The sequence below is a fragment of the Amphiura filiformis genome, chromosome 18 (assembly GCF_039555335.1).
Source record: "Amphiura filiformis chromosome 18, Afil_fr2py, whole genome shotgun sequence".
In the NCBI taxonomy this organism is placed as follows: domain Eukaryota; kingdom Metazoa; phylum Echinodermata; class Ophiuroidea; order Amphilepidida; family Amphiuridae; genus Amphiura; species Amphiura filiformis.
In genome coordinates this window covers 33738916-33765486 of record NC_092645.1, presented here as the reverse complement: position 1 = coordinate 33765486, position 26571 = coordinate 33738916, and the positions used below count along the sequence as shown (strand labels likewise).

General features: G+C 37.0%; 1 protein-coding gene across 6 annotated transcripts; it reads left to right on the top strand.

Moving 5' to 3' along the window:
• Positions 1 to 460: 460 nt before the first annotated feature.
• Positions 461 to 26571, top strand: LOC140140141 (uncharacterized). Of its 6 annotated transcripts, XM_072161984.1 has the most exons (5): positions 461 to 598; positions 8291 to 8423; positions 19309 to 19427; positions 19772 to 19902; positions 22760 to 26571. In XM_072161984.1, exon 5 carries the CDS (start codon positions 22961 to 22963, stop codon positions 24110 to 24112), a length of 1152 nt encoding a protein of 383 aa, XP_072018085.1. In that variant the 5' UTR covers positions 461 to 598; positions 8291 to 8423; positions 19309 to 19427; positions 19772 to 19902; positions 22760 to 22960; the 3' UTR covers positions 24113 to 26571. The 6 variants fall into 6 exon arrangements, 5 of the variants coding, with proteins under 5 accessions (XP_072018085.1, XP_072018086.1, XP_072018084.1 ...); XM_072161985.1 differs by lacking the exon at positions 8291 to 8423; XM_072161983.1 differs by lacking the exon at positions 19309 to 19427.

The window sequence follows — 26571 nt, the reverse complement described above, 5'->3', positions numbered from 1 at the left end:
GGTCACTTCTGCCACAAGTAACATTCTCTTGGTCGGGCTGACGTCACAAAGGGGAAATAGCCTTGTAAAACCAGTGTGCGCATGTGCAGCGCATGTGCAGTTCCCCTTTCTCGAGCTGGTTGCTATGGGCGCATGTATGAAGGGGACAATGTTCCCGGATGTCCGACCGAGTGATAGCAAAGTGGTGCCACGTGCACCCATGCATTGACATTAGCCAATGTCTATGGGCGTTTTATATGTTTTATCAAAGGTCAAAAGTCATTAGGGGTCACAACACGGCTGTGTTCGTGGGTTAGACCACAGCTAAGTCTAGTTTGTTGTTGTTTTTTACCCATTTTGGCCGCCTATATATGCAGCGTCCAAAAGCGGCTGGTACGAGACTACTAATTGAAAGTATGACAAGCTGTGAATAGCATTAAAATCGAGTTCATTTCGTTGCGATGATCAGACAGGGTCAGACTTATTTATTTTTAAATGTAATTATCAGCCAACTTGATGAACTTCACATCTAAGAAGACAGAAAATGTCTGATTTCAGAGGCAGTGCTTGAAATTGGGATGATTTTAGAATGACTAGCAGAGGTATTTGCAGATCTCAGGTAAGTGACAGACACAGCACAAATTAGACCCCCGGGATTAGACCGAATCAGTCTAGCCCTATAGTGGGAATTCCAATTGAATGAACGCAGCTTTCAATAGCGTGACGAATTTTTGCGTACACTGCGCGATGTACGCCAGCGTGTGCGACTGTGCGTGAGTAACGCGAAAGCGAATCTAACCATGCCAACACACTCATGATTGGTTAGCATTGTATCCAAGGTCGATGCGCTCGCGTTGTAGTTTGAAATACGCGATATACGATCGCGGTTGGATCGAGTACAGCAGTTGAAAGCTGCGTTCATTCAATTGGAATTCTTACTATAGAACTCTGGCCATCAATGATAGTATCCGTTTTTACTTCCACTAGGGCCAGAGGCACTTACATTGACAAATTTGTTGGAGATGCTTGAACGATCCAGTACAAAAAATCAATGCTTGATCGAACCAATACAAATGTGTGTCAGGTCACTAATTAACATGATAAAACCCACTTGAGGGCGCACACCTCTAAATCACTCCAGCAGACGATGTAATGTGGATGAGTTCGTAAAAGCGAAATCTTTTTGAGGTATTTTGGGCCTTTCTGTGGACTTGTAAGGAAAAAGAGAAGCATGTTATAGCTTAAATAAAAGTTTGAGACCTATAAACGAACTTAGATCCCATAAAAGTTGCATAATCCAATTTTTGAAAAAAGTAGGCCCTCGGATTGAGAAAATGACCAGAAAGCGGGTTTTCAGGGTAAAAGCAATTGAAAATGGTCATGGTGCTGTTTAAACGCCCATATCATGAAATCTAATCGGAAGACTACCCGTACATTGAAACATATATTAAATTTTCATCGATTTGCAATCGATTGGGTATATTTATGTTCAATTTGTTGCCGAAAAGGTCTAAAATCGGGCAAAGAAGAGGCGTGTTTTCACGTGTATTTCAATGGGACGCGCTATTGGTGGTGTGCGCCCTTATAAGGCATGATAGGCTTAATTGGCCCAAGTAGGCTTTTTACAGGAATCACGTCAAAAACAGGACGGATATGTGTAAAATTCGATTTTGCGATCTGAATTAAAACTTTACAAGCCACTTAAAGATTTTAAAGTGTTGGGTAGTGAAAATGTAATTTAAATTTCTTAATTAATATTGTTAAAGTTCAGTAAAGTGATGAAAAAAGTCAGCAAATTCGGCGTTCTGAGAGTTTTCATTAATTTAATATCGTGATTAAATTTTAGCACGTGTCCTTAAAACGACTCAATTTCAGTTGTTTTCGGGGGGGGGCAAAATGATGCTTAATATAAAAATATGAATGTGTAGAAAATGTTTAAACTTACTTTTATTACGTTTAAAGAAATAAAAATGCAAATATACCATTCAAAAGACGCTGATGCGAGTAACATTTTTGAAGAAAATGACCAAGACTGCTAGAATGGTCAAAATCATAAAACTGTATATTTTCTGCATTGGACACATAACTTCAAACGTATTTTTTTCCAAATCTATTTATCCTAGAGCAATAAAATTTGACAATTTAATCCAAAATGTAATAAAGTTTTCAAATCTATAATGAAAAGAACCAACTTTACAAATGTGCATTATAAGGGCGCACACCTCTAAATCACTCGCATGACGATGTAATGTGGATGAGTTCCGTAAAAACGAAATCTTTTTTGAGGTATTTTGGGCCTTTCTGTGGACTTGTAAGGAAAAAGAGAAGCATGTTATAGCTTAAATAAAAGTTTGAGACCTATAAACGAACTTAGATCCCATAAAAGTTGCATAATCCAATTTTTGAAAAAAGTAGGCCCTCGGATTGAGAAAATGACCAGAAGCGGGTTTTCAGGGTAAAAACGGGTCGAAAATGGTCATGGTGCTGTTTAAACGCCCATATCATGAAATCTAATCGGAAGACTACCCGTACATTGAAACATATATTAAATTTTCATCGATTTGCAATCGATTGGTGGTATATTTATGTTCAATTTGTTGCGAAAAGGTCTAAAATCGGGCAAAGAAGAGACGTGTTTTCACGTGTATTTCAATGGGACGCGCTATTGGTGGTGTGCGCCCTTATAAGGCATGATAGGCTTAATTGGCCCGAAGTAGGCTTTTTACAGGAATCACGTCAAAAACAGGACGGATATGTGTAAAATTCGATTTTGCGATCTGAATTAAAACTTTACAAGCCACTTAAAGATTTTAAAGTGTTTTATAGTGAAAATGTAATTTAAATTTCTTAATTAATATTGTTAAAGTTCATTAAAGTGATGAAAAAAGTCAGCAAATTCAAGCGTTCTGAGAGTTTTCATTAATTTAATATCGTGATTAAATTTTAGCACGTGTCCTTAAAACGACTCAATTTCAGTTGTTTTCGGGGGGGGGGCAAAATGATGCTTAATATAAAAATATGAATGTGTAGAAAATGTTTAAACTTACTTTTATTACGTTTAAAGAAATAAAAATGCAAATATACCATTCAAAAGGCGCTGATGCGAGTAACATTTTTGAAGAAAATGACCAAGACTGCTAGAATGGTCAAAATCATAAAAACTGTATATTTTCTGCATTGGACACATAACTTCAAACGTATTTTTTTCCAAATCTATTTATCCTAGAGCAATAAAATTTGACAATTTAATCCAAAATGTAATAAAGTTTTCAAATCTATAATGAAAAGAACCGACTTTACAAATGTGCATTATAAGGCGCACACCTCTAAATCCTCGCAGACGATGTAATGTGGATGAGTTCGTAAAAAGCGAAATCTTTTTGAGGTATTTTGGGCCTTTCTGTGGACTTGTAAGGAAAAAGAGAAGCATGTTATAGCTTAAATAAAAGTTTGAGACCTATAAACGAACTTAGATCCCATAAAAGTTGCATAATCCAATTTTTGAAAAAAGTAGGCCCTCGGATTGAGAAAATGACCAGAAACGGGTTTTCAGGGTAAAAACGGGTCGAAAATGGTCATGGTGCTGTTTAAACGCCCATATCATGAAATCTAATCGGAAGACTACCCGTACATTGAAACATATATTAAATTTTCATCGATTTGCAATCGATTGGTGGTATATTTATGTTCAATTTGTTGCGAAAAAGGTCTAAAATCGGGCAAAGAAGAGACGTGTTTTCACGTGTATTTCAATGGGACGCGCTATTGGTGGTGTGCGCCCTTATAAGGCATGATAGGCTTAATTGGCCCGAAGTAGGCTTTTTACAGGAATCACGTCAAAAACAGGACGGATATGTGTAAAATTCCGAGTTTGCGATCTGAATTAAAACTTTACAAGCCACTTAAAGATTTTAAAGTGTTTTATAGTGAAAATGTAATTTAAATTTCTTAATTAATATTGTTAAAGTTCATTAAAGTGATGAAAAAGTCAGCAAATTCGGCGTTCTGAGAGTTTTCATTAATTTAATATCGTGATTAAATTTTAGCACGTGTCCTTAAAACGACTCAATTTCAGTTGTTTTCGGGGCAAAATGATGCTTAATATAAAAATATGAATGTGTAGAAAATGTTTAAACTTACTTTTATTACGTTTAAAGAAATAAAAATGCAAATATACCATTCAAAAGACGCTGATCGAGTAACATTTTGAAGAAAATGACCAAGACTGCTAGAATGGTCAAAATCATAAAAACTGTATATTTTCTGCATTGGACACATAACTTCAAACGTATTTTTTCCAAATCTATTTATCCTAGAGCAATAAAATTTGACAATTTAATCCAAAATGTAATAAAGTTTTCAAATCTATAATGAAAAGAACCGACTTTACAAATGTGCATTATAAGGCGCACACCTCTAAATCACTCCGCATACGATGTAATGTGGATGAGTTCCGTAAAACGAAATCTTTTTGAGGTATTTTGGGCCTTTCTGTGGACTTGTAAGGAAAAAGAGAAGCATGTTATAGCTTAAATAAAAGTTTGAAACCTATACACGAACTTAGATCCCATAAAAGTTGCATAATCCAATTTTTGAAAAAAGTAGGCCCTCGGATTGAGAAAATGACCAGAAAGCGGGTTTTCAGGGTAAAAAGCGGTCGAAAATGGTCATGGTGCTGTTTAAACGCCCATATCATGAAATCTAATCGGAAGACTACCCGTACATTGAAACATATATTAAATTTTCATCGATTTGCAATCGATTGGTGGTATATTTATGTTCAATTTGTTGCCGAAAAGGTCTAAAATCGGGCAAAGAAGAGACGTGTTTTCACGTGTATTTCAATGGGACGCCCTATTGGTGGTGTGCGCCCTTGAGAACACACAATCGCCAGTCATTTCTAAAAATGCATTAATACTCAATCGCTTTTGCAGAAATCTGAATCGCACGCATGATCAGTGTACTAAATCGCCGTCGTATTTGCCTGCTGAGCATGCGCATGAATCGCTGTTTTTCAAAAGCGACACGTAGGCCTATATTGACACCCTCTGTCGATCAACGCTCTCTAGAATTGCACACATAACTTGTGCAGTTATTAAGGCCCTTCACAATTAATTCTTAGTTTCCTGTTTCAAGTTTGAAAATAAAGGACGAGGCGACTTTTAATTATTAATTATTAATTATCTATTAATTATTAATTATCTATTACTTTCTTTATTTTGAAAATGTGGTCGTGACTATTATCAACAGTCCATTTGGTCATTTTGACTAAGACTACGGATTTAATTATTTTACCTTTATAATTGATTTTTTACATTAATATTAGTAGGGGACCCTACAATGTTCTTGTTTTATATTCATAATCAAAGTTGAGATGATCAAAACAGATATTAGCAAATAAAAGTAATTACAAAGTCAATTAAAAGATGAAAATACCTAAATAAAAATAAAATAATTAAATATTTTTCCATTCTTGATTTTGGACGCGTGAGGGAAACAGGAAACTAAGGATCAATTGTAATTGGCCTAAAAGACAATGATTCAGTCTGATGATGAGTAACCTATGGGTATAAACACAGCTTTACACAATGACTAATTTATATAGGCACAAAAGACCGTGTTCATGTACCGTTACTCAGCCAAACACGGCAGAGTAGGTCCCGGATGTTCGGTACATGTTCCTATCTCGTCAACGTTATACCTTTCCAACAAGGAAAGAGATACGAAAAGCGAACGTCTAAATCAGTCCCATTGAATGAAATTTCACTTGATTATCCTAGTTCACCACGTAAACTTGTATAGCTCAAAATTCGGACAGATGGTATCAGTTTGTGAATGAGGACATCGTATAAGTTCCTTGTACTATGATTATCCCGGTCCCCGGACTCCGTGCATCCGCGGGTATTCATGCTTGTCGCCAAGATTGGCTGAATTTTGACGTCGTCATTGGTTTTACACGAAAATGTCTCAAAAATAATTCCAAAGGTCATCAGGGATGTAAGTTTTCTGTATTTGTACAGAATTCAGGTTTTTTTGTAGTCCAGATTTACGCAATTTCTTTTATTTTCAGCCCATTTTGGGCTTTTTAGCCCGAATTACGCGCTTTTTCGTATTTTCCGTAATTAATTCCGTAAGATTACTTCAGACTAAGGCTGGCATTTTCGGTCGGGTATGGCGAATTTACCGCCGAGATTACATTACCGGTAGGAAATACCCTCCCGGTACCAAATTCAAAAAAAAAAAAAAAAAAAAAAAAAAAAATGCATTCAAATTCAATACATTTTGAAATCATTAATAGACTATGACATGCATACAAATTATCAATTTTCATATAAAAAATAACAAAATATCTTGAAAAATTTTTTTTTTTAATTTTTTTTTAGTCAATTATTAATTATCTTATCTTTTAGGTTTAGGTTCATGGTCACTTTTATATTGGGATAAAATAAACTTAAAAAAAAAAAAAAATTTTTTTTTTTTTTTTTTTTTTGCAATTTCAGGTACCGGTTACCCGCCTTGAAAATTGCGGCGGGTACCCGGGTACAAAATTACCCGAAAATGCCAGGCCTACTTCAGACAGGGTCTAATTCTGCATAAAACTGGGCAAAGTTATTTCTATAGATCTGCTGCGCATTCAAATTGCATTGTATTGCATCGTAATTTCATTTGTGTCTATGCTAATTATGTTTACACAACATGAACTCATGTGTTTTCAAGCAAATTCGCCGATAATAGGTGATCAAAAGCGATCGGAATGTTACAAAAGTACATCGCATTCGGCTAACTTCATATGAGATGATCTTTGGAAAAATACGGCATAATTTGTCTTGGTGTTTGCGGAATGCCATGCAGTAAAATATTAATACGTTGCGGCAATTCATGATTGACAACTAACAGTACAATCGGCGTGTCCTTCGTATTTCTTATCCACTCACTAATCCTCACAAAAGCTTTGTGTTGATTACGTAATGTGTGGAGGCAAATTGCAGTACAATGAAATAATGAGTAGGGCGGGCTCCGAGGCGGGTTTCTTCTTCATCTTGCGTAACAGTATTGTTCTCCAAAAAAACCCGGAAGCTTGTCGTTTGGAGCTCTAGCTGAAATACAGCAAGATAATGTAAGATAGTAAAATGTAAACCTGTATTTTAGCTAGAGTATCTCGAGCTAGATTACTTACATCCCTGAGTCATGAAAGTGTATGCATCATGCATGTTTATGATGTTAGGCTCTTCTCAATCAATTCTTAGTTTACTATTAACCGCCCGTGTCCTAGACCCTCCCCCGGCCCCGGTGTCCATGGATAACGACTAGTAGGCCTACTGTAGACTATATAACATTAAAAATCGACCCAATACACAGACTCTTCCAATCTGTAGGCAATACGCCTTCCAGTTTGCAGTACTTTGTTGTGTGAATTCACTTTTACCCCGGGGGTACTCAAGTTTGGTTTTGGTACTGTTGGTAGGGACGTGCCGCTGAGATTTTGGAAGTAGACCCATAAATATACCAATTTTTCAAGAAATTTGGACCCATTGATATACCAAAAGTCAAAATTTTCAGCGAATTTACCCAAAATTGTCTTAGTTTTTACAAATTTTGGGAAAATTTTGGCTAGATTAAGGAAAAATTGGGCTGTTTTCCGAAAAAATTGAGAAAATTTTGAAAAAAAGGACCCATTCATATACCAAAATAGGCTTTGAAAAAGGGGTCATTGATATACCAGAAGGCTGAAAATGCTACCCATGTTTGCGGGACGTCCCCGTGTGGTCATTTGTACTGAGTATCCCCCGGGCTTTTACCGATCCTTTGGCACGCAATCTTTCTACATTTTTTTATGTACCACGTCCATGTTCTCACTACATTAACGTTCGTATTAAAAGCGACTAAAACAACGATATTGTATCCGACCAATCAACGCAGCTTGGCAGCGCGGGGATATTTGAAGAGGCTTCCATAGCTAACTAATGTGCAAACATTTTATTTGCAAACCGCACGCGATAATAATATGCAATGGACAATAGTCAGAGTCGAGTGGTTGCCTTTTATTATTGTGCGTACCATGGGTCTATCAGACATGTGCCAGTTGAGCTCAATACCGCTTTTTAGTCAATTTTTCACAGAAAAATTGAAGGGGGTCTTCTTTACAGGGCGATCTTTATTCAGATTTCAGACAATATAATACAGTATACCAACTCGAAAAAATTGGGCAAAAATTTATGCTCACCAATCATTGATGTAATTTAATATTCTTCAGTCACATTAAATATGGCATTAATTGTTTTATTTTAATATTTCATATATTTTCATGCAGTGTAATTCTGCATTTTTGAAACTCCAAGTTCTACTACCAGGGCAAACACAGAAGGCAGCACGAGGATTGACTGGATTGTTGTATTGTCTTGCATGCAGCTCCGTTGTTTCTGGTATCCCACGGTTGGTTTGAGGTGGGCACATTTAATTGGAACTTTATATTTGAATGTTGATGGCCTCTTTTAAAGTAAATTTATTTTATGTGACTGATACATATATATATTGCAAGCATCTAGTGACTATGAAACCTTTTTCTTGTACATTTTGTGGAATGAACCATTATTCTTTGGATAAATTGAAAATCCATGTAAGCAGACATATGATAAAATATGTGTTGGCTCATAGACGAAAAAAGTGTGAATTTTGTAATAAAAGCTTGACAAAATATGGTAACCTCTGTGGACATGTGAATAACCACAGGATGCTACATGTGAGGGGCAAATGTAACAAGTGTTTGATAAGTTGTTCAAATGATTGTGACTTAGTTAACCACAGACCATTGTGCATTTCTGTTGGTTATAAAACTGATGTCAGAAGTTATTCCACAAAGAAACGCTTTCAGTGCAAATACTGCCCGAAGTGTTATACTTGGAAAAAAAGTCTTAAAGCCCACATCAGAACTCATACCAAAGGTTACAAATCTGATGTCAGAAGATATTCCACAGAGAAACGCTTTCAGTGTGAATACTGCCAGAAGTGTTTTTCTTGGGAAAAAAGTCTTACAGCCCACATCAGAACTCATACCGAAGGGAAACCCTATCAGTGTGAGTATTGTCAGAAATACTTTACATGCTACAGCCAGCTTACAACCCATATCAGAATTCACACCAAAGAGAAGCCGTATGAATGTGAGGATTGTCAGAAATGCTTTACAACAAGAGGTAGTTTAAACAAACATATCTGGACTCACACCAAAGAGAAACCCTATCAGTGTGAGTCCTGTCAGAAATGCTTTGTACATATTAGCCATCTCAAACAACACCTCAGATCTCACACCAAAGAGAAACAGTGTGAGTACTGCCAGAAATGGTTCTCAGGAAGTGGAAACTTTAAACTACACATCAGAACTCACACTAGAGAGAAGCCCTATCAGTGTGAGTATTGTCAGAAATGTTTTGCTCAAATGTCTGCTCTTAAAAGGCACATAAGAACTCACACCAAGGAAAAACCTTATCAGTGCGAGTACTGCAAGAAATGGTTCACTGACAGGAGTAATTATGGAAGACACATCTGGACTCACACCAAAGAGAAACCCCATCAGTGTGAGTATTGTCAGAAATGTTTTGCTCAAAAGTCTCATCTTACAGCACATATTAGAATACACACCAAGGAAAAACCCTATCAGTGTGAGTACTGCAAGAAATGGTTCACTGACGGTAGTAATTATGGAAGACACATCTGGACTCACACCAAAGAGAAACCCTATCAGTGCGAGTCCTGTCATAAATGCTTTGCACATAGCAGCCTTCTCAAACAACATATCAGATCTCACACAAAGGAGAAACAGTGTGCATAGTGCAAGAAATGGTTCTCAGGAAGTGGAAACTTTAAACTACACATCAGAACTCACACTAGAGAGAAGCCCTATCAGTGTGAGTATTGTCAAAAAAGCTTTGCACAAAATGGTGAACTTAAAGGACACATAAGAGCTCATACCAACGAAAAAACATTTTGCTCTAAAGATGGTCTTAAAGCACATATACGAGGGGGTATCCAAAAGTTTTTGACATCACCAATAAGCGAAGGAGCTATATCGATGAAATTTTGTCAGTGTAATTACTGGTCCTTCTGTACATTATGGTCCAAAAATGGTCTCATAAGTATGTTTACTTTTTTTTACAGCTGGCTGACTAGATGGGCAGTAGGCGCATAACCTGTAAAATGGTGAAAATTGAGGACGCATGGCGTGATTAAGTTCCTGCATTAGAAGGGTTAGGCCTACAATGCTCAGAAAATCTATGATGAAATGAAAGCTATCTACGGTGATGATTGCCCATCATAATGGCACTGTTGCTTTTTGAAAAAGGAATTTCCAAACTGGCCACATGTCCCTCACAGATGAGCCAAGAAGTGGACGTCCATCACTTTCGGATGATGCGGCCACAGTGAAGAAATTCAAGAGAGTGGAGGATCTTATCATGAAAAGGTTATGCGCCTACATCTAGCGCCACCTGTAAAGAAAGTAAACATACATATGAGACCATTTTGGACCATAAATGTACAGAAGGACTAGTAATTACACTGACAAAAATAGTCTCATAAGTATGTTTACTTTCTTTACAGGTGGCGCTATGGGCAGTAGGCGCATAACCTTTTCATGATAAGATCCTCCACTTTCTTGAATTTCTTCACTGTGGCCGCATCATCCGAAAGTGATGGACGTCCACTTCTTGGCTCATCTGTGAGGGACATGTGGCCAGTTTGTAAATTCCTTTTTCAAAAAGCAACAGTGCATGCCATATGATGGGCAATCATCACCGTAGATAGCTTTCATTTCATCATAGATTTTCTGAGCATTGTAGGCCTAACCCTTCAAATGCAGGAACTTAATCACGCCATGCGTGCCTCAATTTTCACCATTTTACAGGTTATGCGCCTACTGCCCATCTAGCGCCAGCTGTAAAAAAAGTAAACATACTTATGAGACCATTTTTGGACCATAATGTACAGAAGGACCAGTAATTACACTGACAAAATTTCATCGATATAGCTCCTTCGCTTCTCGGTGATGTCAAAAACTTTTGGATACCCCCTCGTATGCTATGCCCAAATGAAGAGCCTTAAATCTGTGAGTAATGTTCAAAAATGGTTCACTGATAGAAGTAATCTTATAAGACACATCAGCAGGGGCGGCGCCACAGTGGGGGCAGTACAAAAGCGTGATGGCCAGCGCTATTGCACAGCATAACAATCAGTCAAAATTGTAATTGCCCTCCCTATCAAAATACCCTGGCCCTGCCCCTGCACATCAGAACTCAATGTTGTCAGAAATATGTTGCTCAAGTCTGGACATATCAGCACATATTAGAACTCACCAATAAAGAACCGTATCAGCGTGTGTACTGCAAGAAATGGTTTAATACTCTTAAATGTAATTTTGTAAATGTAACTTGTGATACATATGTACATGTATATGAAAATATAAATACTTGTATGGTACTGTTTTGATAATTAAACATACACAACATGAGACTTACCAACAATAATGTGATGTAATCAGTAGCGTAGCCAACGGGAGCAGCTGCCCCCCCCCCCTGCTGTGCCCCTGAAATGTTATTTTGCCCCCCGACCAAGAAACCTGCTTTGCCCCTGGGCGTAATTATTAGTCCTTATAATGTACATTGATTAGTCATTATAGTCCTAATTTTGATGTTTTTTTCAGGGTTTAAAGTATGTCTCCAGTAATCACAACATTATGCCTAAGGCTGGCAACAATTGAGCACAGGATAACCATGATTGCACTGGATAATTTTGGCGGCACAGGAATTTTGAATATCGTGTGTTGAGAGACGGCTGTTTTTATTAATTTTTATGGTCAATATGAGTTTGTTTCAGATAAAACCATGTGATTCGTGCTTGATAATTATTTTTCTAACATATAAGGCATAATTTTGTGATTGCCGGAGTCTTCCTGTAAGGGATCTAGAATGAGCGTTTACAAAATGTATGGCGTTTCTACAGTATTTTTTGTGGGACATGAGAGCACCTCAGACGTATCGAATTGCATTCTGAATACGAAGCATGTCTTTCTGATATCAAATAATTTTCATTTTTTGAAATTCACGATATACAAATTTTATGACAAATTATTAAAATTTGATATTTTTCAAATTTTTGATATATAATAGTCCTCGAAATAAATTTTATAAATCTAGAAGATATGGATTTTTCCCCCAAAAGACCTATTTTTTTTTTGGTGTTTTGGGGAAAAAAATCCATATCTTCAATACGAAAGGTCAAAATTTTCAATTGATCGTCGGCTTTTCATCCCACCTACATACATGTACACTTTAAGTATAAATCATCAGATTTATAAAGTTTACTTCAAGTACTGTTAAATATCAAAAATATCAATTTTAATGATTTGCCATAAAATGTGTATTACATTGCAATTTCAAAAAATCCAAATTATTTGATATCAGAAGGACATTCTTCGTATTCAGAATGCAATTTGATATGTCTGATGTGCTCTTAATGTCCCACAATAAATACTGTCCAAACGTTCATACCCCATCCCTTACATGTTCGTGAATTTCACAAATGTGCCACCCGTTCTGACAAAACCAGGAACAAGTCGCTTCTGTTATATTTCATGATTTGAATAAATGTAAGCAAAATTATTGATTAAATGTGACCGTACACCACGAATGAGCCGTAAATGTCCTCAATTGTATTCTGAGTTACAGTGTAAAATGGGCATGAAGGTCATATTCATAGGTATTTCAATTTGGTGCTACGTGTATCTCATTAAATGAGGTACACGTAGCACCAAATTGAGGTACCTATGAATACGACCTTCATGCCCATTTTACATTGTAACTCAGAATACAATTGAGGACATTTACGGCTCATTCGTGGTGTACGGTCACAAATAAGCCTCTTTTTAATAAGCTTCAGGGATTTGAAAGTCCACTCTGTCACAAGGTTTTGACCATGAAATTAAGAATTTCAAAATTTGATTTTTTTTTTAATGGGATTTTGGACAAAATATTTATATTGCTAGTTAGTTGATTTAATAAAAGCAATATGCTTCAACACTGCTTGAGGTATTGCTAAAATAAAGCATATTTTGTTTATTGCTTGTGATATTGCTTAAATACTGCTTAAAGGCTTCAACATTGGTAAGGGATGCACCATTAGATTCTCGGGGGGGGGGGCATGGGAGTTTGGGTTAGGCAGAATTTTTTTTTTTTGGCACTAAATTGTTTCTGTTTTTTTTCAATTTTAATGTATACCTTTATACAGAGTTGGGTGGGGGAATTGTTTTTTTTACTCATCAGTGAGGCAAAGTATTTTTTTCTTCAAAAAACCCCCATGCCCCCCTGGAAATCAAATGGTTCACCCCTAAGGACACTGGTAACAAAATAAGTTTTGTATATAGGGGCAAGAAATCCAATTGCTTATTGAAATTTCAGTGATTCAAGACTAGTGGTTCATTATATGCTAAGAAATGCGGTACATTCTAGCATTACCCCTTTTCTAATTATAAATAACGTACCACTTGTCTTGAGTCACTGAAATTCCAGTGTAGTAACTGGATTCCTTGCCCCTATATACCTATAATATACATAACTTTTGTTACCAGTGTTATTATTTTTTGAGAAAAATGCAAAAATAGTCACAAATTTATCAAGGGTGTAGTACACCTTAAAGAGTCAAAACAATACGAAACAAAAGGAAATATTTCCATTGTTTGGCTATATACATTGTATCTGAAAATCGGACTGATCAGTCAACATTAATAGGTTAATTTTCACGGGAAAATTTTCTGGACATGTGACCAATGCATATCAATGTGAGTGTAACCTCGAGCCTGATCTCTGACCCCCGGCGGTGACCTCGCTATTCAAGTCTTAGTAATTTTGAATTGGAATAGTATTTTTGACTGCAATTTTGATAGAAATTTGTGCATTGCAAATTTATTAAATATGTTATCTTAATTTCTTCACAATATCAGCAAAACGTAATTTCAAAAATATCTATCTACGGAAAAAAATAATTATCTACGGAAACTCTTACCATAATATTATTAACTTGCGACAAGTAACTTTTGCATCAAATGATGAATTCTTCCTATTCAAATACATTGGAAGAACACCCGCTGTGCTCAGGGTCACATTCCATAATGCTAATATGTCTGCGCCCATGGGTGTCACGTGTCCAGAAAATTTTCCCGTGAAAATTTAGCTATTAATTTTGACTGCTGATTTTGCCTGATCACATCACTTATGTTGAAGGATTGAAGGTAAACCAGATAAAAAATAAGCACCCACCCAATATGACTTTGTAAAGTGCCTTGGGCGCTTATTGGAATGAATACGGTACTTGATTGTGGTATACTGTAAAACCCCGTCTACAAGCATGTGTAGTGTTTTTTATGAAAGCTAAATTAATTCGAAGCAAGTGTAAATACATGTATACCAATACAATAGATTGGTCTTAAAATAATACTTGTTTGTATATGCTTGGATCCGTAATTTATTTGCTCAAACTCCATAATGGCGCCTGGATTAATTTAGCTTTCATCAGAAGCACTCTATATGCTTGTAGACAGGGTTTTACGGTATTGTGTCGGGCAAGACCAAGGCTACTTTTGTCCTTCAGTTGTCAATTCGTGTTGGCATTGTTTAAATTTTGTAATTGGAAGTGATATGACACATTAACATGCATGACCTAGTGGACTTTATTCTTCAGACTGTCTAACCAATTTTTCCCTCTAGGAATAAATTGATTTTTTTTTATGTTACACCATGTATAATTCATACACACCCTATATAATAACATAATTGATGTTAACATTATATTGTATCCTTAGCTTCTCAAAATATATTTACTCCATGTCAATCGGACATATTATAGAATTAAAGTTATGTTCATTTGAATCAGAATTGGTGACTTTTCTCTCAATTTGCAAAGTGTCCTTTTTTTTTGTCTCGCCTGAACTATGTTCAGAATGGGACTTACTACCCTTACCTAAAAAACTAGCATTCCCTAAGCACTCACTAGGCATTCCATTGAATGGTAAAGAACCGTTAATGAATGCCTAAATGGTGAATGCCTCCAATACTATAACATTGAGTTAATAGGCGGTTATTAGCACTCAACCGCCTGTTTGCTAGCCCTCAACCGCTTATAGCGGTTCATAAGTGGTTCATAAGCCCTCCTCAGAGGCGAACATGGAAATGAGCTAAGCACTCGAACCACTAAGGAGGCATTCGAACCACTAAGGAGGCATTCAAACCGCCTAGCATTTAAACCACCTAGGAAGCATTCGAACCGCTTGGGAAGCATTCCAACCGCCTAGGAAGCATTCCAACCGCTAGGAAGCATTCCAACTGCTAGGAAGCATACCAACTGCCTCAGAAGCATTCCAACCGCCTACCGGTTCCAACCGCACTCGAACCACTTATTTAGCCCTCATGCAACCGCTATAAGCGGTTCGTAAGTGGTTCATAAGCCCTCCTCAGAGGCGAAATATGTAAATGAGCTAGGCCCTCGAACCACTTAGTGGCATTCCAACCGCCTATGAAGCACTCCAACCGCCAAAGAAATTTCCAATCGCCTCAGAAGCATTCCAACCGCCTATAGGCATTCCAACCGCCTATAGGTATTCCAACCACTTACAGGTGAGGCACTCGAACCACTATATAATTATATAGCTATATGCTGGCTAAGCAATTCTCTGAGAGTGACAAATAGGAATATAATGCACTGCAGAAAATCGCACATGGTAATAGCCCAGAACCATTTTTTATCCATTGTGACAGATGCAGAGGCATTTTAGTTCAGTACAGCGTATGTCTTTGTCGAGTCTATGATATTTTTAGGTCAAAAGTGAAAAAAGACAATTTCCGCTAATTTTCCCATTTTCCTGATCAAATGAGGCTCATGGTAAATATTTTTCCATATGATTTCCCATATTTTCCCGAGATAGCACTTGAACCCCTATAGGGGTTGCTATAGGAATTCTAGGAGAGTAAGGATTAAAAATATGCACAAATTTAACTCAAATATAGCCATGCGCATTATGCAAGAGCATAAATTGCATGATCAAATTGATAACTGATAAATTGAGTACATCCCAGTGGGCACTAGGTTAGGATTTTGATGTTGTATCAACCAACCTGATTTCAACCTGATTTTAACCTTACGGTTAGTTGAAATCACATTGAAATTTCAACCTGATGATTTCAACCAACTTTCAATGCAAAATTTAAGGAGGTTGAAATCAGGTTGAAGTCCATTTGCAAATACAACCTGATTTCAACCCGATTTCAACTAGTCGACGTCAAAATTTCAACCTGATTTCAACGTTAGGTGTGCCCACTGGGATCAGTGTGTTTTATAAATACACAAAATAATTATAGCTACGTCATAATTATGTAATTTGTCGTTGTTGTTTGGTTTCATTGTTTGAGGTTTCATTGCTCTTTGCTTGAGCTCTTCTTGCATGCCATATGAGTGCATTTTTAGTGGATTAGTGCATGGTATAACTGTACACTATTATTATTAATGTTAACAATAATGCCCCAATATGGTAACTAGCTCCTCTTTCCTAACACTAGACCATTCCATATTTCAAGAAACTGCCTGCATAAAACCTATATTCAAAGTTACATCTAGTCATATTTAAGCTTACCTATACTTACACCATCCATATTGTGGCATAATTATTGTACACAAAGATAACTACATGGATCCCATACATGTATGATGTTGTCCACATAATATGCATTGTCATGTAACATCCCAAATGTAAAGAGTGAAAAATAAGGCCTATAATAAAGCTGGAAACATGAAAGGATTAAGAAACCACCATCTCTGCATTCACCCCAGTTCAAAATGGCAGTTAGAAATATATTCCCATCATGCACCTGCTTGACCCTTGGGTCAACCACTAAGGAATGCTAGTCAAGGCTATTAGCAGAATGCCTAATTGAATGTAATGCCTATTACTTAGAAATTTTTTAACCGAATGCCTAATACTTATCCGAATGCCACTGAGTGCCTATAGCAAACCGCCTAATTAAAGGAATGCCTAAGTTACGAATGCTTAGGATTTAGGAATGCCTAAGTTAATAGTATTGAGTATATTGTTGAGCTTTAACGAGGGCTTAATGAGTAAATAGGCATTCGGTAGCATTCTTGTGAGGCATTCGGAATGCCTGTGAACCAGCTCTATAGGCATTCATTAGCTGCTGAGTGCTAGTGACCACCTAGTACCGCTATCCTTGGCACTCGAGGGCTTGGCGAATACCTACAGAATGCCAAATAGGCATTCATGTTTGGTAAGGGTAATCACTATTGCTGTCTGTGTGTGGAGGGGTGGATGGATGTGTGTATCTGTCCGGAGCTGTATCTGGGGAACCGTATTCGGGGACGTTACTTGGTGGGAGGAAGGATATCCAAATTGTAATCTTATAAAAAAAAAAAAAAAAATATGCAAATAAGCTATGTTAATTTATGCGCAAATCAGTGTAAATTGATAGCAGAGTTTGTGGACAGACCCGGGGGTGCCACTTGTATTTCAAGGTGGACATCATGCTCGTTTAAAAAAACAAGTAAAAAGGGTTGTTTTTCAGCATTGGGCAAGTACAGCGCTGTACCTGTTTAGGGTGTCAAAAATGCCAAAAATCAGGAAAAAGGGTATACTTTTCCAAGCAAAATACTTGCTTAGGGTACCAAAGTTTAATGGCATAATAAAACAGGGTGAAATAGGCTATGTTTGGCTTCTATCATAACAAATCATAGGGTAAAACATTAAGAAACATCAAACTACTTATATTAAACAAGAACCTGAACATTAATTTTTACTTTCTTAGTGTTAAAAAAATGGCAAAATATACTTGTCTTAGGATATGTTTTGCACGCGCTGAGTAATACTCGTTTAGGGTGCATTTCATGGCGTCCATCACATAATGTAAGTGCCCTCCCCCCCCTCCGATGGACAGACTGTCTCAAGATTTGTCAGGCGCATGGTAACGTGGCAGGAACAATACACACCTGCTGATCACCTGATTAGTTTTTCGCCAAAAAATTATGTGCATTTAGTCACGGAACTTGGTGGTATAGTCAACATTTAGAGTCAAATTTTCTGAAGGTCATTTCGGGGTCATCTGAGGTCAAATTACTAAAAACTATAGTATGGGCATGAAACTTGGGTACAGTCAAGATTTAGAGCCAAATTTTTGGAAGGTCATTTCAGGGTCATCCAAGATCACTCAGGGTCATTTGAGGTCAAATTACTAAAAACTGTTGTATTGGCAAGAAACTTGGTGGCTACAGTCAACATTTGGAGCCAAATTTTGGAAAGTCATATCAGGGTCATCTGAGGTCAAATTACAAAAACTGTTATATGGGCATGAATCTTGGTGGGTACAGTCAACATTTAGAGTCAAAATTTTAGAAGGTCATTACAGGGTCATCAGGGGTTACCCAGGGTCATCTGAGGTCAAATTACTAAAAACTGTGGTATAGGCATGACACTTGTTGGGCACAGTCAACATTTAGAGTCAAATTTTTGGAAGGTCATTTCGGGATCATCCAAGGTCACCCAGGGGTCATCTGGTGTCAAATTACTCAAAATTGTCATGAGCATGAAACTTGGTAGGTACAGTCAACATTTAGCTCTAGTAAAATTTTTGTAAGGTCATTTCAGGGTCATCCGAGGTCACCGAGGGGTCAAATTTTCCTGCTCGCTGTGCTCGCAACATATATCTAGACCATTTAAGGTTTGCAAATTGGGATCCCAAAAATTTGGCATGTGTAAAGGGGGCAAACATTTTTTGGTGGGCCGAGGGGGGGGCAAGCAATTTTTCGCAGGCCGTTCAGAAATTTTACCCCCCCCAGATGCTCATAACTATTGCACAGCCCCTTAGCCATACATGTATGTGATGTGCCATGTCAAAAGGAGACACTTTTGGGCGGGGATTTTTTCACTATTTGGGTTTGTTGCGAATTTATGATGTTATTTTAATAGACTGGAAATTCCTACTCTCAACATTGTCAATGATATTTTAAAGGCTGATATCTTAATTTCCAATTTTATAATACTGTAACTTACGATCTAAACATGCTCAAAACCTTTGCTTAGGAATGTCCAATTTCATTGGGGAAAACAGCGTTTGAGCAAAATATATCTAAGATATATGGAAAAACCTCATAATTGATAACCTGCCCAAAAGTGTTTCCTTTTGACATACCAAGTACATCACATATTTTAGTGAGGGTCATTAATAAGGTTTGGGATAACTCAGTCAAATTATTATATGACATTGTTTTAATATTTCATATATACAGTGCAATTCTGTGTTAGAAACTACAAGTTCTACCAGGGCAAACAGAAGGCAATGTGGATTGTGAGTGGTCTTGTCTTGCATGCAGCTTCCTTGTTTGCTGGTATATTCCACGGTCGGGAGGTGGGAATATTTCAATGAACTCTATATTTGAATGCTGTTGGATTCTTTTGAAAGTGATATACAGTTGCAAGCATCTAATGACAATGAAACGTTTGAAACCCTTTTCTTGTACATTTTGTAAAATGAAACATTCTTTGGACAAATTGAAAATCCATGTAAGCAGACATCTGATCAAATATGTGTGGGTTCATAAACGCCAAAATTGTGTATTTTGAAAGGCTTTACATGCAATAGCCATCTTGAAATGTACATCAGAACTCACACCAAAGAAAAACCCTATCAGTATGAGTATTGTAAGAAATGCTTTGCACAGAACAGCACTGATTGTCCGCTTTTCATTTCAGATATTTACTCGGATGAAACCTGCACACATGAGGAGTGTTCCATATAAATTTCTTGCTTGTTGCTCCAGCCAGCTCCGCTATACATGTACAAACTACAAGCTTGGACATCTTTGCCTGAACTGCTCAGTTTGGTAAGTAATTTACCTTCAAATGGTGCTATGGGGAGGGAGCTATTTATCCCATCCCGGATCCCATCCCTCCTACCTAGACTTTAGACCGTTTGCTCAAGGCAGAACAAAAGAATCACAGAAAACTGCACTGTTGGTTCCCCAAATGCAAAATTTGTGCAAAACTTTCACAAATACTTGAAATTTTACTTCCCCCTCCGTCGTACTGGTACCTAAAGTCTAAACCAGTGTGATCTTTATTTTTCATGGGGGGGGAGTTGATGTTGTCAATTAGGGTAGACTAGGGGTCAAAAGAGTTTATCAGCAGTGCAATTCCATATTATACTATAGTCAACTTTTTGTGAAACTTGTATTTTTAACTAATTCATTAGTGGCGTAGCTAGGCTCTATATTTTTTTTATGTTCCTTGTAGAATGCTTGACAAGATAGTTCATGCTATTTATTTATTTTGCCCCTTATGTATTTATTTATTTTTGTTTTTAGTGTATATCATTATAGTGCCCTCTGTATTTTGATTTATTTTTGCGGGCGAACTGGTATCAGGCTCCCGGATCAGGGTGAAGCGTCTCGAATCCATCCCAAATTGGTAACCACAAATCGGCTGTTTTTTCACAATATCTTCACAATATCTTCGGAATACATCGATTTTTGGAACAAGTTTCTATTGTGTATGCTTGTGCTAAATTTGCGAGTTTGCTCATGCAGGCAACATACCCACATTCCGCCAGGGCTGTCAACTTTTTGGAATTGCTTGGCGTGAGACAGAGGCGTACCGGGATTTGCCGACTCCATGAATATTTGAGCCACTGCGCTCGGGAATGTGAAAAGTGGGGGGGGGGGGTGGTGGCAATAAATTATTCATGACGATGCGTGAGATTTTACTCATTTTCCAGCTTTTTGCGTGAGATTTACTACCTAGGCATGAGATTATACTACCTTGGCGTGAGAAAGTGGCCCAATGTGTGAGACTTACGGCCAATGCGTGAGAGTTGACAGCCCTGCATTCCGCGGTATATTTGGAACTCACGGGTTGGAACTATCATAAATTGATGATGACCATACTCACCATCAAAGGTGAAAATAAGAGAGCTTAAACCAGGGGCCACTTTGCCAAAAAAAAGTGGCCCCTGGTTCACCAAGATTTGGAAGAACCAGGGGCCATTTCCAATTACCAAGAGGCCAATAAAAATAAATATGTGCTGGATGAGTTTTAAAAATAAGTACTAGTTGCTTTGAATAAATTGAATTTGATTTTTTTGGTTCACTATCCTGGGGCCAGTTTTGTGAGAAAAGTGTCCCCTGGTCAACTAAAATTGAGATGGAACCAGGGGCCATTTCAGAGTTTCTGGGGGCCAAACGGCTCCCGTCTCCCACTTAATTTCACCCCTGCTCACCATGTTGATCATATTCCAGGTTATCTACCATAAGGCCAAAAAAAAAACGGTTCGTCTCAAAGCTTGCGCGCGCGTTTGTAAAATCCCACGATTTGACAAAAAACAAATGCGGAAATTTTTTTTATTTCAAAAAAAAAAAGTTTTTTCCAGAAAAAATTGGCGAAAATCAGACTTTTTTTCTCAAAATACCATGAAAAAAGTCGGGAATAAAAAAAAAAAAAAAAAAATCGCATTTCGCATTTGTTTTTAAATTTCTCGTGAGCTTTGAGACAAACCTTTTTTTTTTTTTTTGCCTAATCTTCAGTTTATCTCCACAAAGATGCAAGAAAACGGTTTTAAAAGATTTATTTTAATTATAGTCTGGTGCTGAAATAGGAATATTTGGCTTGACTGAATATTAGCATCCGCACAATGTCTTTTGCTGATGTTTCAGAAAGCTTAGGGGAGGGTCTTATTTTTAGCCGCTCATCCTCCTGAGCATTTTGACACAAAAAATGAGAGGGTTTGGGCCAAAAAACGATGTAGAAGGTGGATCGTTTTAAACCCCCCCCCCTTTTACACTATTCTGAATATTATGGCAATTTTCTGTATTGTTTGATGGTTTTTAATGATAATTTACAGAGGGAGTGGTCCATTGGACCATTTATGCAATTTTTACCAGAATTGTTTCTTTAATTGTGAGTTGAAGCTCCAATTTAGGATGTAAGGGTGCTGTTCAGCCTAAAAGCTGTTGCGCAAACACCCCTATTTTTAAATTTTGTTCTTTTTTATGATCAAATGAAAGTTATTTACAGAATCTCCTCAAGTTTGAACTTTCTTATTTTGTTTTTGCGTAGTACCGATATAAATAAAATATTTGAACAGCCGCTCCCATTGAATTACATGTAATACAAAAGTTCATTGACCCCTGTGTATTCCGATGGGCAGGTTTCCCCTACATTAAAAATAAGCGATACAGCCTCACCAAATGTGATAAAAGGCTATAAATTTCAGAAAATATAATTGATGATTACTTAAAGTATGATCAATTTTAAAAAATGCACGAAAAGGGTCATTAAATGATGAAGTGCCCTCACAGACTGATTTTACTCTAAAACACAAAAACAAAAATTTCAACACAAAGTGCATAAATGACCTTACTGGACCTAAAATCATACATAAAATACCAAAATATACAATATGTTATGTGACAAGATTCCCTAAAAAGTGGAAAATTAAGGCCAAAATTCCCCCCCCCCTCCCCCGTATGTCATTTTTGGCCGGCACCAACTCATTTTTCAACCGATTATTTTTTAAGAGGTGTCGAATTCATAATGCTCAGGAGGTTAAGCTGCTTCAAATAAGACCCTCCCCTAAGCTATCTGAAACATCAAGGTTTTATATAGCCAATCACTATTATTATATGATTTGTGAAAATTCAGTCAAGTACATGTATGACATTAACTCCAAGTGTTTTTTTATTTCAGATACTGTGATCCAGGGATACAATTCACTAGTTTGTCAACAAGGCAGTGAGGATTGTGGTGTTGTTGTCTTGTCGTGCTTTCTGCTCCATTGTTGGATTGGCATGATCGACTTCCATGGTTGGTGTGAGGTGGGCACACATGTTGTTGGAATCTTTTATAAATAAACTGTAGTATAAGTATTGCAAGCATCTACATGTGACAATGACACTTTTGAAACCATTTTTGTGTAAATTTTGTGGAATGAATCATTATTCATGGGACAAATTGAAAATCCACGTAAACAGACATATGATAAAATATGTACAGGCTCATAAACGAAAAAATTGTGTATTTTGTAAGAAAATCTTGTCCAAATATGGTAAGCTTTGTAGGCGTGTGAATAACCATAGGACGCTGCATATATGGGGCAAATGTTTTTCAAATGATTGTGACTTAGTTAACCACATACCTTTGAAGACTTATGTTGGCTACAAATATGATATCGGAAGAAATTCCAAGAAATTTCAGTGTGAATACTGCCAGAAGTGCTTTTCTAGGGGATATAATCTTAAATTACATATTAGAACTCACACTAAAGAAAAACCGTATCAATGTGTGTATTGTCAGAAATTCTTTACACAATCCAGTAGTCTGAAACTTCATTTCAGACTTCACACCACAGAGAAACCCTACCAATGTGAGTACTGTAAGAAATCGTTCACTGGAAGTATTGTCCTTAAGAGACACATCAGAACTCACACCGAAGAGAAACCCCATCATTGTGAGTATTGCCAGAAATGCTTTGCACGTAAGGGAATTCTCAAAAGACATGTCAGAACTCACACCAAAGAGAAACCCTACCATTGTGAGTACTGTGAGAAACGGTTCTCAGGAAGTGGTGAACATAAAAGACACATTAGAACTCACACTAACGAGAAACCTTATCCGTGTGAGTATTGTCAAAGATGTTTTGCTCAAAGGTATGATCTTACAATACATATTAGGACTCACACTAAAGAAAAACCATATCAGTGTGAGTATTGTAAGAAATGCTTTACACGTAGCAGCCATCTCAAAGATCACATTAGAACTCACACCAAAGAAAAACGCTACCAATGTGAGTACTGTAAGAAACAGTTCACAGGAAGTAGTGAACATAAAAGACACACCAGAACTCACACCAAAGAGAAACCGTATCAGTGTGAGTATTGCAAGAAATGCTTTGCACGTAGCAGCATTCTTAAAGAACACATCAGAACTCACACCAAAGAGAAACCTTATCAGTGTGAGTATTGTCAGAAGTACTTTTCACGAAGTTATGATCTTAAAAGACACATTAGAACTCACACCAAAGAAAAACCCCTAGCAGTGTGAGTATTTTCATAGATGTTTTGCTCAAAGGTATGATCTTACAGCGCATATTAGAAACGGTTCCCAGAAAGTAGTGATCATAAAAGACACATTAAAACTCACACTAACGAGAAACCCTATCGGTGTGAGTATTTTCAGATATGTTTTGCTCAAGGGTATGCTCTTACAGTACATATTAGAACTCACACCAAGAAAAACCATATCAGTGTAAGTATTGCCAGAAATGCTTTGCACGTAGCAGCATTCTCAAAGAACACATCAGAACTCACACCAAAGAGAAACCCTATCAGTGTGAAATGCTTTGCATGTTACAGCAATCTCAAAAGACACATTAGAATGCACACTAAAGAGAAACCCTATCAGTGTGTTCTTTAGGGGTGCATCGTTCAGTCCGACACCCCGCTAGTCCAACTACATAAATTCCCTATACTGCGCTATTCCGGAAAAAAAAGCATGCGTTAGTCCGAAACTGTAAACCATAACGCTAATCTGAAACTTAAAACCACAGTGCTACAGCTCAACTGATCATACTTTTCCTACATTCGACCTTGCATGATTTTTGAGTTGACACAGTCATGAAAATAACTATAGATACATGACAGACCATTAGTAGCCCAGTTCTGAACCTTTTCATTAATCATTCATAACAATAGGTATCTGATGGATCAGTGAAGATAAGAAGGGATTATAATATATCCGTAACCTTGATATTATAGTACATCTCGAGAAAAAAGTGCAATGGACATGTTTTCATTTTATGTTTCAAATATCCCGCGCATGAAAATTGAGTATTTAACACAAAATGGAAAATGGAACAATTTATTGGAAATCTGTTTTAACAGATTTTTTTGACATCTTTTCTGCACTGTATTATACCTAAATTAAGAAATTTGATAAATATTCAAAGAAAATATAGGTCATCCAAAAAATGTTGATTTTTACACATTTTGGGGCAAAAAAGGAAAAATAAGCAAAAATATCAAAATCTGTTTTAACAGCTTCATTCATCAAGTCATAACAAACGGCCTACATGCTTAATTTCTAATAAAATATTGAAATTGTGAAAAATATAGGTATTTATTGATTTTCATGTTTTTCTTGCAAATATGCTAATAATATGCAAATTATGAAATTGCAAAATAAAGTTTCTACATAGCATACATCTTTCAAGTGTGATGTTCAAAATGACAGACATCAAAAGAGATTCGATGAAATGTAAAGGTGTAGTAACAATTTTGGCATGGACTGTCTGGTTAGGCAAAGTACGGTAAGTTGAGCTGTAGTCCGAATCTGAAAAACACTTCCCTAGTCCAAATCTGAAAAACACTGCACTAGTCCGAATCAATATTGATTAGACTAGTGCAGTGTTTCACAAATTCGGACTAGCGTAGTGATTCACAAATTCGGACTAGCGCCATGATATTTAGACTTGGGCATAATTATATGATTAACTGTCACTCAGCTTTATAGCTTTCTAGTGTTTACATATCTCCCTCTACCACCCCGCCCTCCACCACCCCACCCTCCTATCTAACATGTGAGCCTGACATCCTCAGATGGGGTGTTTTTGGTACCAGTTGGGGGGGCAAAGCTGCACTGCTACCAGAGGTAGTGGACATCAATGGCTACACAAAAATGCATGATAGCAATTGAACTGGAGTTAAGGGGGTACTACACCCCTGGCCAATTTTGTGCCTATGTTTGTATTTTTCTCAAAAATTATAGGGCATTGGTGACAAGTAAGATATGTATATTATAGGGGCAAGGACTACAACTACTGCACTGACAATTCAGCAACTCAAGGCAAGTAGTTATTTATTGATCAAATATTGGTTTTCCCTCATTTTTGACTGTAACTCCACAACTGTTGTCTGTGCTGAAATAAAATTTATAGTGCAGTAGTTGTAGTCCTTGCCCCTATAATATACATATCTTACTTGTCACCAATGCGCTATAATTTTTGAGAAAAATGCAAAAATAGGCACAAAATTGGGCAGAGGTGTAGTACCCCCTTAAGGTCATCAAACTTTACACTGGGTCAAATGCCAAAAATGCTCAAATTGTGTTAAAACCCATTCCAATGTATTCCTATAGTCATAAGGATTCAATGTATAGTTTGATCTATCTAAGATGTACCATTCTTGAGTTATAGCCGAAAAGGTCAATGGTCACATTTTTGGCTCTATAGGGGTCAAAAACATGAAAGGATCCGATTTTGGCAAAAGAGGTGTCAAATTGTTGGTTTTGATAAAACAATTCAAGTAAGGATATGATTGCACCATCAGCATATTTTGTTACCTAGGTAACATAAGCAAAATAGGTCAAGTACCATTGAGACCTATTGACCTTGACCTATTTTCCTGTGTCGCTTCAGTGTTGAAAGGGCTAAGTTTTGGAAGTTTTAACTTATTGTACAAAAAGAAGTCTTGATTGCTTCGCAAATAAAAATACAAATCTTTAAA